The sequence below is a fragment of the Neomonachus schauinslandi genome, chromosome X (genome assembly GCF_002201575.2).
Source record: "Neomonachus schauinslandi chromosome X, ASM220157v2, whole genome shotgun sequence".
Classification (NCBI taxonomy): domain Eukaryota; kingdom Metazoa; phylum Chordata; class Mammalia; order Carnivora; family Phocidae; genus Neomonachus; species Neomonachus schauinslandi.
The window spans coordinates 29,595,665-29,609,881 of record NC_058419.1 but is presented as its reverse complement, the minus strand read 5'-3'; the positions used below and the strand labels follow the sequence as shown (position 1 = coordinate 29,609,881).

Sequence of the window (14,217 nt, the reverse complement as noted above, 5' to 3'; positions counted from 1 at the left end):
GAGGGGGGTCCAAGAGCAAGCGGGAATTGAGATAACAATGTCACAGATCATCCTTCCCCAGATCCAACCATACTCATGCCTCAGGATGACCTGCACTATTTGCCAATGTCATCGATCCACAGAAGATTCTGATAATACAATTTTGCCCTCAATTGGCTGTTTTGGAAAACAAAACATTTCCAACTAACTCCTGAGATGCTTTCATTTTCCATGCTGATTCAGTAGGAATAAAAGGAGTATTTGTGTCTGTTGTGAGGACCCGGTAAGCTGTGGTGGCTCGCTTTTGATTTTGGTTTTGGGCCTGATCAGGGCTATGTTATGACCTCCCTGGGACCTAGGCACTTTTGCTTTTGTGGGCCCCTCTCTCCATTAAAAGATATTGAAAATTATGTTTTCTTTATTTTAATTATATCGAATGACAGCATTGTTATAAAGACAAATATATTTATATGCGAAAACTTCTCCTTGACCTAAAAGCTCATCGCTTGTCTACTGATTTGAAAAGAAAGGATAATATTTTTATGAAACCCTGAAAGTGCTATGGGTCATAGGCACTGTCTGGAATAGTGTGGAATGGAAAGTACTAAAAGAGGGGCGAGGGCTCCTGTGGAGAGCCACATGGGAATGCCCTGAAGCCCAGGCTTCCTCAGAGAAGAGCCCAAGTTTGGGCTTCAGGAGTCAAATGGCTTTCCTCAAGGGGCAGCTTTGAGGATTTGGCCCCTAAACGCCAGGACTGGGCTCTGAGTGGAAGCTTCTAGCACTGGGGTTTTTTCTGGACCCCAATCACATCACTAAACGCCAACCCCCGTTGTAGGGACAGCAAAGTTCAGGAATCTGAGAAGAGGTGACTCTGTCCTCATGGTCTGTTCCTGTCACTGTTGAAACCTCCGAGGCCCTCAGAACTCATAGGCCTTCCTGCTTCTCCCTCCCTCCTTGTCCCCAGTGTCACTTCCAAGGCCCTTCCCCTGGCCCCAGTGCCCTTGCTTCTGCCTTTCCAAATCTCACTCGCATGTCAAAGGCTGATGCAGGGAAGCCTGTTCCTCGCCACTGGAGCCCAAGAGAAATGCTCCGGCACTTAGAGTTTATGCCCCCAGCTTAGCCCCGGTTCTCTAGATGACCGGGGGTCCAGCGGTGTCCTCATCTTGATGCTCAGCAACCTGACACAGGGATCCTGTTTCCCCCTCCTCTGTACTGTCACAGCCCTTAGCACACACATCCCGCCGCACACACTCAACGAAGCCTTGCTCTGTGGCACGCGTCCTCTGACCCGGGCCTGAAAGTACTCACAATGTGTCTGGCAGCAAAGACCCCATCCACAATGGCACAACAAAAGGCCGCAATCACACCGAAGCTGATGAAGACGATAGAAGCCACCAGCTGCGGGGGTGGGGTGGGGGAACAAAACACAAGTGTCTGTTAGCCTTCCACTCTTGCTGTTCCTGGAGACTAGAGGATCCCCAAGAGAATGCCAGCCAAAGCCCAACTCTGGCCTGCCGCCCCATGGGGGTGCTTTTCATCAGTCATGCAGGATGAGTGAGATGAGGGGTAGGGGCCGCCGAAGGCATTTTTTACATTTTCAGGGCAAGCTAAGAAATTCACCCCGTGAGTCTGTGGACACCCGATCAAGAGGAGATTTTGCTGATACCGAGCATGCTGTCTGTGGAGGAATATCCTATCCCTGTGGAGGAATTTTTGTGGCTCCTCCATCCTCAGACTCCGAAATATGTTGGACATTGGACATCGTGTAGTCCACCCGTTTTATTTATTGTGGGGCCGGAGGCTCAAAGAGGGGTAGTGGGTGCGCCCAGGGTCCCCATCCAGTCTACAGAAGAGCCCGGTGCCCACCAGCTCCCGGTCCAGTGTTCTTCTCAACCCCTCGCCATGGGCAGTGATGAAGACAGGGACGATTCTGAGGCCCCACACAACCCCACCTGGCCTTCTGCATGGTTGAAGAAGGAACATTCAACTTATTAAGATTTAGATATCAAAGACCTCTCACAAGGGTGGAAGTCTCTGGAACCGATCAACTCTGTGTAGTACGTACAAAAATTTTTAAGAAAAATGTTTGCTTGCACCAGACTGCCCTATACTCTGATCATGTTAGATAACAAGATTTTCCTAATAATCTGGCTTCCGTTACAAGGGAGATACTACAAGCCGATGTGGAGGAAGGTGCTTCCAGGGGCAGGGGGTGGGGGGCGGGGGCCGCCTAAACCCACCATCTGCCCGGGGTCGACCCTCAGAAGGAGACGGAATCAGTCTTTTTCTTCCTTGAGGTGTTTGGAGGTAAACAGGGGGAAATAGCACGGCATTAAACTGCTCTCCAGGGCAAAACCAAATCAAAGTCAAGGCTACCCTAAGGTTCTCTCTCCTCAGCAGGCTAGGAGGAAATACTTCTCTCCTTCAGGAGTTGTTCAGAAGCCTCTCTCCATCAATCTCACTTCACAGCACTACAGAGAATTAGTAAATAATGGATGAACGCTGTCGTGAAATTGGCATTATTAGCTATGCGATGATCAGCTCTACAATTAAAACTCCCCCATTATTTTGAATAATGTAAGCCCAGAGTGCAAACACGACTGGCGGGGGGAGGCGGGGAGTCCTGGTGAAATGGAAGAAGAGAGCGCTGAGTGCTCCCCTGAGGGAATCTCCCACATTGCTGGGGGAGAATGGATGGTTAGAGTTCTCTGTCCCTGGAGCTATTACCTTATCTGATTAAACTTGCTGTTAAATAGACCCCATTATCAAGGTCTAGATACCACAGAGGCTTGTACTGGGTAAGTCTAATCAGTCCACCATCTGACCACCCCCCAGGGCATCTTGATTTACAAGTGTAATATCCTAAAAGGCAGGAACCCTCTGCAAAACTTTCCCCAAAGGTTATGCATCAGAGAGGGAGGAGGAAAGCAAAGGGCAAGACCCAGAATATTCTATCTCTTTGACTTAAGGAGACTAACTAGGGCACTGAGGGAGGGTCAGGCAAGACAGGAACAAGTCCCATACCACGGGGTCACTTTAGAATAAGTTCCCTGGAGGCTGAGGAGAAAAGGCAAAGGGGCATTTGCTTTTGGGGCCCGACCTGGGCAACCTTAAAAAGTGTGTTACTTATCCGTATAAATATTGAGCTTTTTCAGAGGAAGAGTACGATTCTATAGCGATGAAAACTTACCATCTGCCGTTTGTTCTCAACAAGGTTTGATCCGATGATTCCAAGGAAGGATCCAAAGCCGAGCTGCAAAGCAATATGGCAAACATAGCGTGTGAGAAGGTGATCAGCCTGCCCACGCAATCATATCCCGCTCCTGGATATGATTCAGGACAACGAAAAAGGCCTGATATGACACATGCGGCTGTTACGTAGATACGACGTGTTCAATAAAAGTATTTCTCCCACCATTTGTCAATTTTGCCTTGTCGAAATGAATCAGACCTAAAAAGAAACTCATGTGCCCAAAAATTCAAAGTAAAGGTCAACCAGAGCTTTTCAGAGCCTGCCTATTTCAGTGTCAATATCTATTACCCAGCGCGTGACTGGTGAGTCAGTACGAGACATACAACGGTGAAAAGCACGCGTTATAGTCTGATCTTTATCTTTATCTTTTTTTTTTTTGAAAGGAGACCGTCTACTCTGATGCATGGATTACAAAGTAAAGATTTGAAATAGCAATTTTTGATGCATCTGGCACACTAATCAAACCCAGGAAGTACTTTAGAGATCAGCAAGTACCTTAACCTAGACTTAAAAAACAAAAAACAAAAAACAAAACCAAACCCTATTTTTGAAAGCCTGTATTTGTGGCTGACCCACTGCAATTTACGTTAGCACTTAGTCACCTCTTCTTCCATCTCTGCTTCATTTATGGACAGAAAGCATTCATTAGAGGGTGAACAGAAATGGCCGTGTAAAGCCCTGAAAAAACAATCTCCCTGTCTAAGTGGCTGGGATGATGGCTCGCTGTAGCAGGTCGCATTTCCTCTCACTTTTGCCATTAGTGGACGGAGTCGGCCAGGCTCAGCCGCACACGATCACTAACCGATGGCTGTCGGTGGGGATAAAAATGCAATAAGTAAAAAGTGGTGAGCACGGACCAATAAATCTTAACACAAGCTCGGTGATGTAGTTACAGATCTCCTTAGCCTCACTAATGGTCCGGGTTGCCCTCTGCAGCCTTACCTTGGCTAACGGGGCATCTATTTCCACCTGAGGCCCCCAAGCCTTACAGCTGAACTTGGAAATCTAATGGACCCGAGGGCCGGGCAGAAGTGAGGGGGGGCAGCATAGGGGCACTGAGTGCTGGTCTCAGAAACCCAAGAATGAAAGGGCGAGAAGGGGGCTTGAAGGGAAGGAATGAATACAGATTTCCAGGGACTCATTCTGCAGGGCCACTCAGCCAGCAACCCCTCTGGGGAAATAGAAGCCGACGTGCACAAGGGTTATATCCCGCACCACCCAAGACGCCACTGAAAACATCCTCACTCAACAGTTAAACTCTGCCCGTCTCCCGCCTGCTCTTATTTTAAATGTAATTGAAATGTGTTGTCATAAGGTATACTGATTAAAACCTGGTACTCACACCAGCCTGGCTTCCTACCCCAGCTCTTCCGCCGTTGTCTGTGGGATCTTGAACAGACGGATTGGCCTCTCTCAACCTCAGTTTCCTGATCTGGGAAATGGGGACTCTGGTGGCTATCTCGTGGGGCTTTTGCAAGCACAGACCAGGATGGTACGTTCAAAGAACTTAGCACAGTGCCTGGCACACAGTAAGTACTCAGTAAATATTGTTCCCGTGGTTATTTCTATTTTTGAAGACATTTAACTTTTGAGCAGCTCTAACTAATTTGAGCTGGAAAGTCCTCTCATTGTTTGCTCGATTTCATAAGAGACCTTCATGTTTTCTCTTTCCCCCGCCTCCAATGTATTCCATAGCTTTTATTTTTCAGGAAGAATTCCATGAATAGTCTGTGCTTATGGCATTCTGGACCACTCGGGGAGATTGAGAGAAAGTCGGAGGCAGCTTCTTACATGGAACGTAAGTCCTCTGACTGAGCAGTTGATCAGTTTCCACAGATAGTCACTTAATGTCGCCTGAACCCCAACAGCAGTCTTGGCCTTCAGACGGGAAACGAAAACACTCGTCGTTCCTGGCGCTCTCAAATAACTCCCTGATGATAGTGGCCAGAAGAGGTGGGCTGAAGCCTCGTGGAATGGACTGGAAAGACAAGGCACTCGGGACTAGAAGTCCCAGGTTAGCCAGTTACTTCATCCAGTTCCCTCCCTTTCTTTCTATTCCATTTGAATCCACTCTGATGCATTCGGTTTTCTAATATTCACTAAGTGCTTGTGTCAGATAATAAGACATGACCTCTGCTCTCCAGCAGTTCATAGTCCAGTGAAGGAGAGACAGACTGTGGGTTAAGGACCACAGGAAAGGGTAAACATAGTGCTACAGGAGAAGAGAATAATTCATTTTGTACTACATCCCTGGCCCTGCTACCTGTAAACTGTGTGACCTTGGGCGAGGCCCTTACCCACTCTGTGCGTCAGTTTCCCCATCTATACAATGGGCATCACAATGGTAACTACCACACAGGGCTGCTGTGAATATGGAATGAAATAAAGTGTGTAGTGTGACTTCTACTGGGTATTTACCCCCCAAAAACGAAAACACTAATTCACAAAGATCTATGCACCCCTACATTTATTGCAGCATGATTTATAATAGCCAAGATATGGAAGCAACCTAGGTGTCCACTGATAGACGAAGAGATAAGGGAGATGTGGTGTATATATATGCAATGGAATATTACTCAGCCATAAAAGGATGAGCTCTTCCCACTTGTGGCAACACATATGGACCTAGACGGTATGATGCTAAGTGAAGTAAGTCAGACTGAGAAAGACAAATACCGTATGATTTCACTTATATGTAAAATCTGAAAAAACTAAACAAATGAATGAACAAACAAACAAAAAGCACGATCAGACCTATAAATACAGAGCACAAACTGATGGTTGCCAGAGAGGAGGGGGGTGGGGGGGTGAGCAAAATGGGCGAAGGGGCGTGGAGATACAGGCTTCCAGTTATGGAATGAAGAAGTCATGGGAAGAAAAGGCACAGCATGGGGAATATAGACAACAGAATTGTAATCGCGTCGTATGCTGACGGGTGGGAGCACGGCATAATGTATACAGAGGAGGAATCGGCATGTCGTCCACCTGAAGCTAAGGTAGCATCGTGTGTCAGCTATACTCAAATAAAAAAAATTTTTTTTAAATAAAGTGTGTGGGGGGCACCTGGGTGGGTGGCTCAGTCGGTTAAGCGTCTGCCTTCGGCTCAGGTCATGATCCCGGAGTCCTGGGATCGAGCCCCGCATCGGGCTCCCTGCTCAGCGGGGAACCTGCTTCTCCCTCTCCCTCTGCTCCTGCTCTCTCTCGCTATCTCTGTCTCTGTCTCTCTCCAATAAATAAAATTAAAAAAATAAAGCATGTGGTGTGACTTGCATAAGGTAGGATGATAAGTAAGTGGTAGTTCTAAGATTTCACAGAGGAGGAGATATTTAAATATGGGGTCAAAGATAGGTAGAGTTCGCCAGGCAGGGAACTAGTATCTTTTGAGTCATGGCTGGAAGAATTCACTCACCTGGATGATAGGTTGATGAACTCACCAGCGTTGCTGAAACTACCGTACTTTTGAAAAGCATTTGAATTTAAAGAAGCATGTGCTCTCCATTTTGGTCACAGTAACGCTATGGAGTTTAATGGAGCTGATACCATTCCCATTGGATAGACAGGAAAATGGTGGCCTAGAGAACTGTATGGACTTATCCCCGGATATAGCAAGTTAATGACAGGGCCAGGACTAGCCCACAGGTCCCCTGACCTACAGCTGATGCTCTTTCAGCCACACTGTGCTGTAGAATAGTGACCTTTGTCACTGTCCCTCCCTCTCCAGGAAAGAAGTTCCCTGCAAGGATGGAGTGAAAAGTCCTATTTGAGGAAGAACTGAGGGGTTGAAAATAAAAAAGGACAAATCAACAGAATTTCCTGAAAGCGGGCAGTTGCTTCTAATCAACTGTTTACTCTCCTGAGGCCTCAGAAAGGTAAGCTCTATGGTCACCCCTCGAGAACTGCATGGAATCATGGGAAGTGCAGACCTTTGGACCTCCATCTTGATTCCCCATTACCTGAATAAATAACCAACTTGCTTTGTTTTGGCTGCCCTCCACTCGTTGAAGAAAAAGTCAAATCACTGGAAATCAAAGTCAGATTTAAGGGCTCTTTTTGGACTGGGCTCTGTAACTTATGCTGATTCCCATTCACTGCTGCAGACACCCAGCACTGATGCTCAGAAGGATTAGTCATTCAATACATGTTAATTGGACATCGACTCTGCAGCAGGGACTGTGCTAGATCTGTGATTTGGAGACCAGAAGTGGGGGGGGGGGGTGGATATGATACCATGACCAATGAGACTACGACCAATGAGACTCAGCCTCAAGAAGCTATAATTAGGGAAACTGGTCCACAATTCCTTCCCATAATCCTGAAATCCACAAAGCTGTTAAAACCAAAAGGGTTTTTTTGGGTTTTTTTTGTAACTAACTTGGTGGTAAAACCTTGAACTGATGTGAGATTATTTTATAATCTTTATCCACTTAGTATAAAATTCACAGTTTATTAGAGAGATATGAAGGAGCTGATTATGGGGTTTTCCTCAAGACCCCACTGGGATGTTAGATAAGGTAACATATGCACTGTATTATCTTTCTAAAATAAAAAAAAAGAAGTCTAAATTCTCAAACACATCTGACCCAAGGATTCAGATAAGGGATGGTGGGCCTGTATAAACAAAGTCAAAGAATATGGCCCAACAGATGCCGTAAAGGAGGATGTTAAGTATTTTCTGGAACCATGAGTAGGAGAAATCTATGGTAGGGAGTTCAAAGATGGTAGACACCACTGCGGACCCCTGCAGTTGAAAAACGTCCCAGCCATGTCTTTTTTTTTTTTTTTTTAAGATTTTATTTATTTATTTGACAGAGAGAGAGAGAGAGCACAGGTAGGCAGAGCGGCAGGCAGAGGGAGAGGAAGAAGCAGACTCCCCACTGAGCAAGGAGCCCGATGTGGGGCTCGATCCCAGGACCCTGGGATCATGACCTGAGCCGAAGGCAGACGCTTAACGACTGAGCCACCCAGGCGCCGCCAGCCACGTCTTTAAGTTGGGATAGAACAGAGCATTTGGGTCAACAGAGAGAGAGAGTGCAAGGAGGACATTCCAGACCAGGGTGAACAATGAAAAATCATAGCAGCAAGGCAGGAAAACCCAAATTGTGTTCAGGGCAGGAACTGACAATTTTGGAAAAAGAGGGGGAATGGGAGACCAGGCCAGGGGCATCTTCAGTGAGCCCTGAATGACAAAGCTAAGGAGGCAACAGGGAGCCAATGAAAGTTAGAACTTTCTGGCATTAGATGTCTGATTTAGCAAATCCGGATTTGAGTCTCATCTTTGAAATGTACTTCCTAAGGTAGGAACATTATTTTAGAATGAGCTTATATTTTAGAAATATTTTCAACAAGAGGTGGACAAAATTTCTGCCTAATTCACAATAAAACAGAAAATCCCACTATCCAGAACCCCGTATGTTTCCTTAGCAGTCGATTCTTTAATCTAAACTTTGTTGGATTTATCAAGAGTCTTCACATGTGAAGCTGAAGCCACACTTGCCTAAAGAAAGTTTCTGGGCTATTGCCTCGGACGATCCCCGTTGTCTCAGTCTCCTACTATCCCACGGTAACTCTGATATAAATTTTCAATGAACTCACACACACAGTCACACCTTGGAAACAGAGCTGAAACTCTTATTTTTATTTATTTTTTTTCCTGAAAGGAAACCCAGGCTGGTATGGGCTTAGCAGTACAACAGCTGGGGAGAGGGTGCAAGAATGAAAGGATTTCCACGCTGATCAGGTGGCCAACCCCATCTTGTGGGTTGCTGGGGAAACACATTTAAAGGCCTCATTCTCCTGGATCTAAGGTTAAAGTGTTACAGAGAAGCAGCAGGCTCTCCCTCCTGCCTTTTTCAGCTTTATACAACAACAACGGAGCCTCTTGTTTTTTTAGGTCTCCGGTGCAGAAACTTCACCGAAAACTCTTCTGGAATGGAATACGCCTCGAACACTCGAGGACAGTAAAAATCCTAAGCCAGTTTGTCTTTCTTTATCGGTTTTCATTTTTAAAAAGTTGCGAAGTTCAGCTTGTACAGATTAGCACGTCTTTAAAGATGCACGTGTGTACGTGTGTCTTAGGATGTTGGTACCACATTCTAGCTCAGAGAGAGTAGCTTATGCTCGATTATAATGCACCTCACTGTACAAGGGCATCTCGCTTGGCAAAATAAATATGCCCCAGAAAAGTTTCACATGAGTTTGAGCTGTGCAAATATAATTATATTTTAAAATGCCTGAGATCTCAATATTTAAATGGGTTGTATGTATGGTAATTCTTCTTTTAATCTAATAACTGCTCCCTAATTTGTCTGTTTTGAAATTTTAAATTCTCACATACTGTTAACATATTTAATTAGCAAATTAATTGGAGAGAGCAGAAAGGAAGTTTAGGATGATTCTGGGTTTTTTTGCAGTTAACTCCAAAACAGCAGAGCTCCAAGTAGCCTGAAATTTTTCACATTTCTATACAAGGATCCTTTATATTCAAAGTGACCAATCTGCCAGTGTGGAGTCTTAAAATGCCCCACTATGTTCATGCTGGTTTTATCTCTGAGCATATTTTATTTCTTGGGTTTTAGTTCTCCAGGTGGTTGCTGGTTGACTTGAATTAGGTTCTCCTGGGGGTATTTATTAAAATGCAGATTCAATGTGTATTGCTTTTTCAATCAAAAGGAAATTCAGGTTCCCGGGCCCTACCTGAACCTGCTGGATCAGAATCTTTGGGGGGTAGGGAGCTGAGGTCTGCATCCTCCCCCTTCACCCCCCCCCCCATTTACCGCCACCTTTACCAGGTCATTCTTATGCACATCAAGGCGGGGAAACCATTGGCTTAGAATTTATATAGCATCTACCTCTCTAATAACTAAACGATTCGATTAGCGAAAGCACCCCATTCCCGAATAAATCTGGATTTCTCAGGCCTGGGTCACTGTATTTGTTACACCGCGATCTGACCTCTAAACCCAAATGTATTTTTCCGCTTTTCAGTCTGCAATCTTCCCCATTCACTTTTGATAATTAAAACCCCTTTTTAAAGAAACAATCTACAGGAACTCCAAGAGCACATTTTTAAAGGTTAAACCATGGGGCACACTGTCCTTTAGGGATGGTTCTCCTCTTAACATTTCCATATTAGCTTTTAGTGAAACGCAAACACAGACACACGCCCCCACTGCTTCAACTTCCTGGCTAGCTGAACATCAGGTACCCGAATAACAACAATCACAAGCCCTTCTTCCTTTGTTAATGTATTCCAACCTAGCCACCCACGGGCCCATATTCTATGGAGAAGGCTCATAGTCATCATTCTACAATAAGAGGAGCTCTATTCTTAAACGACATGGAAAATACCTTATCCTCACCCATGGAGACTCTGAATCTTGGCTTGAGCATTTGCTCATCCGTCAGAAATATTTTACGAAATGCAGCTACCTGAAGCACGCAAAGTCATACAGACCTTATAAATCGCCTTTCCAAGCCACCAAAGTGCAATCTTACCTCCCCTTTTCTCCTCACCACCAACCCCCCTTGCTTGTGTTTAAAAATAAAACCCAATTCCGCTGACAAATGGTTTTCTTGCCTCACCACAGGAAGTGGACTGGGTGAGTTCTCACATCACATGTTTAACAGAGGGCACCGAACGGTGTCTGTGGGACACCTGCCGTTGGCTGGAGGGAGCCCTGCCCGCCCCAGAGCCCCAGAGCCGGGAAGGAACTTCCTGGGCAGCCTTCAGCTCCCGGGAGGTGGGAGGTGCAGCATGAGTCTGGCCAGCCAGGGCTATTGAGGAGGCTCACTGTGGAACCCGTGGCCTAGGCAACCCCCGTCAGGCTTGGTCACTCACAGCACGGGCTTGTCAAAGGCATCCATCTTTAATCCTTTCCTCTCCCTTGACTTCTCTTTCCAACCCCACCTCTCCAAATAAATAAATAAATAAATAAATAAATAAATAAATAAATAAATAAATAAAAAGGGAAAAGAAAAAAGAAAAAAACCAACAACATAAATACATCTGACCTCTTTGCTGTACTTAAAAAAAAAAAAATCGTCCTAAACTTCCTTCCTGCTCTCTACAATTAATTACAAATTATAATTGGGAAGTCATATGATTGAGAGCAAAATATGATCCAACCTCTAGAGTTAGGCTTTTGGGTTCAAGAGCAGTGTGTTTAGATCCGAACGAGGTTCATATTTGTTTTTTTGTTTTTCTTCTCTTTTTTCCCCCCAGATTTATTGAGGTATAAATGGCAAATAAAAGTGTATGTGTTTAAAGTATACAACACGACGATTTGATATAAAATGAGGTTTTGTATGTCAAGAGTTCAGTGGTTTCCAGAGTGGATTGCATGCACCCTGGGGATGGATGGCTAAAGCAATCCACTGATCTATGGAAGAAACTATCCCAACTCTTGTTTCCTATTTATTGTTTATCTAAAATAGTAAGAAAGAAATTAAGCATTGCACATATTCAATAAACAGACTGTCACTGGTGCCCTCCCCCGGTGTGAGATGACAAGGTGGGCTGTCTTTGTTGGGGAGAAAGGCAAGATCCAAGCAGCAACCGGTTAATGTTGATGGTGGGGCATTGAATGTGTGCCCGGATTGTGTGATCTAGTTTTAACTAAGCCAGTCCCTACAAAATGGACAAGGGCTTTGGAGACCACAAATTGAAGATGACCCTAATGATGTAAGCAGAAGAAGCGAGCCACAAGAAAATGGCGGAGTTGACACTTCTCTCTCAAAAAACTCTCAGAGATGAGTTTTTTGTCGGCAAGGTTGTGGGATCGACATTAAAAAACAATGATGCCACCTTGTATGGGGACAGATGACAGCTACGCTTGGGGTGAACACAGCATAATGTCTAGACATGTTGAATCACTATGTTGTACACCTGAAAGTAACGTAATACGGTGTGTCAACTATACTCAAATTAAAAAAAAGATCTTTAAATGATGCCAATGATAATCTAATCATATCTGATAAGTCGGCCCAAATCATTCAAAATTATCTAGTGGGCTATTTCAAATAAGGATTTATAGCCATTACCTTTCATGACAGACTTCATGTGAAGTGTATATCATTCTTTGAAATTTTAGTGTTAGTATGAAGGTATTAAAAATTATTGTTTTTAATCTAATCTTTGAATTTCCATTTTTGTATGTTTTATGAACATGCATAAAACTTATAAATGAATAAATACACATATTCTAGAAGTAAATATTCCACATATCTTTCCTGATAGGAGTGCAGGATTACTTTGGAGATCAGTGCTGTCGGTCATAGAGCTTCAAGCTGTCCTCAGGTTTCCGGGAAGATCAGGTGACCCCTATCATATATAGGAGAGCAGATGCCTCGAGAGAAAAGGACCTTAGCCTAAGGTTAACACTGCTACTTAGTAACATCTCCTAGACCAGAAAACCAAGGTCCTAAAGAATGAGGTGACAAGGCTAATCAGGGACAGAGCTCAGATTCTTCTGATTCTCAGTCCAGTACTCTTCTTAATGGGCCCAGAGTTGCCCCTCTCAACACATACAGGGAAACATCGAGGAGGAAAACTGAGCAAACACTAGAAACTCGAGCAGAATTGAAAACCATCAGAGTAGAACCCGAAAGACGGTAGGCAGACAGCCACCGAGACCTACCCATGCCTTTTATACTTACGATAACTCCCGGGTAATAACCTCCGACGGTCACATTCTGGGTCCTGGTGGTGGCAGCAAGGCCCACCGTGAGAATTAACACCGACACAATGAGCAAAGTCACGGTGACATAGATGGAGTTTCGTTTCCTTCGATTGAAGGCTCCTGAAAGCACAGAGAGAAACTGAAATTACTCATTTCGGCCAGAGAAGGAATGGACTTAAAGGAAAAATCATTAGGAAGGCCTTCCTTTCCCACTCCAGCTGGTCACCGGGGTTACCTCTGTGGAGTGGAATTACGGGGAAAGGATGGGGCTTCAGTTTTGTTTTGGTTTTTTGCCGTCATCAGGTGCCGCATTTACAATTAAAAAATCCATATTTCCAGTTGGAAAATGAACAACAGAAGAAATCTTACCAGTTACATAAAAACGAAACAAAAACAAATTTTTGTGCTTTCAGCATTCTATAAAAGATGTGTCATACCCACTTAGTAGAGTGTTTTTTTAGGCCAAATTATAAGGCATATGATAAATGGGAAGTGTGTGTGTGGAGGTATTAAATGAAAATATTTTAAAGCCAATATGCTACCGAGAAAGGTTTTTTCATGAGCTGGAGATAGGAAATTTCATTTTCCGTGTAAATATCACAACCAAGCCAGGTACTGGGATTTTTTTTTTCATTTATTTCTGACATTTGCCACCTCATGTATAAACTTTAAAATGGTGTGTTGGCAAGATCTGTCACATAGCAAATGTGTGTAATAAAGTAAGTGTTTGGAGGCCATTAGTCCACAAAGATATGTATCGGGGGAGGCAGATGGGGAAGATTATAACTTGTACACATTTAGGCTTATGTGAGGGTGACATAAATATAAATGACAAGAAACCCGTTCTCCTACTCAGTGCTTATCAGACATGATAGTGCGAACCAATATTTTTTTCGAAAACAGGCTTATTAAGTCAGATAGAAAAATGGTATCTAGGCTCGCTTTTGAATTTAATGTTTTTTAAAGGAATCGAGCACCGCTCCACACTCTGCCCGCATTTCTCCGGCCCGGGAAGGGGCTCTCAGCAGGAAAAACCAGGCATGAGTCCCCCCCTCTTTGGAGTTCTGAAAACAGAAGCAAACGGGGGGCCTGGCGGGAGAGTCCAGTTCGCTAGTGAGAAGGATGAAGCGGCGGGGGAGCCTTATGATGGGGTCGCCCACCCAGGCGGCTTGAGTGGCATTTATGGGCCTAAAGAGGCCACTAGAATCTGCTCCCAGGACCCCATCGTTCTGAGAGGCCTCACTGCAGCCTCAGGCAGCAGCTGCCTTTGAAGCCGCCCAGGCTGCACCACTGGGAGGGAGGGGAGAG

General features: G+C 44.7%; 1 protein-coding gene across 3 annotated transcripts in view; it reads right to left on the bottom strand.

Moving 5' to 3' along the window:
* TMEM255A (transmembrane protein 255A) overlaps window positions 1–14,217 on the bottom strand; it is a 48,793-nt gene that overhangs the window by 26,051 nt on the left and 8,525 nt on the right. For all 3 annotated transcript variants that reach the window (XM_021686114.1, XM_021686123.1, XM_021686134.1), the window contains exons 2-4: window positions 12,887–13,029; window positions 3,170–3,232; window positions 1,288–1,377 (exon numbers count right to left, since the gene is read on the bottom strand). In XM_021686114.1, coding sequence (XP_021541789.1) covers window positions 1,288–1,377; window positions 3,170–3,232; window positions 12,887–13,029 — 296 coding nt within the window. The remainder of the gene's footprint in view (window positions 1–1,287; window positions 1,378–3,169; window positions 3,233–12,886; window positions 13,030–14,217) is intronic.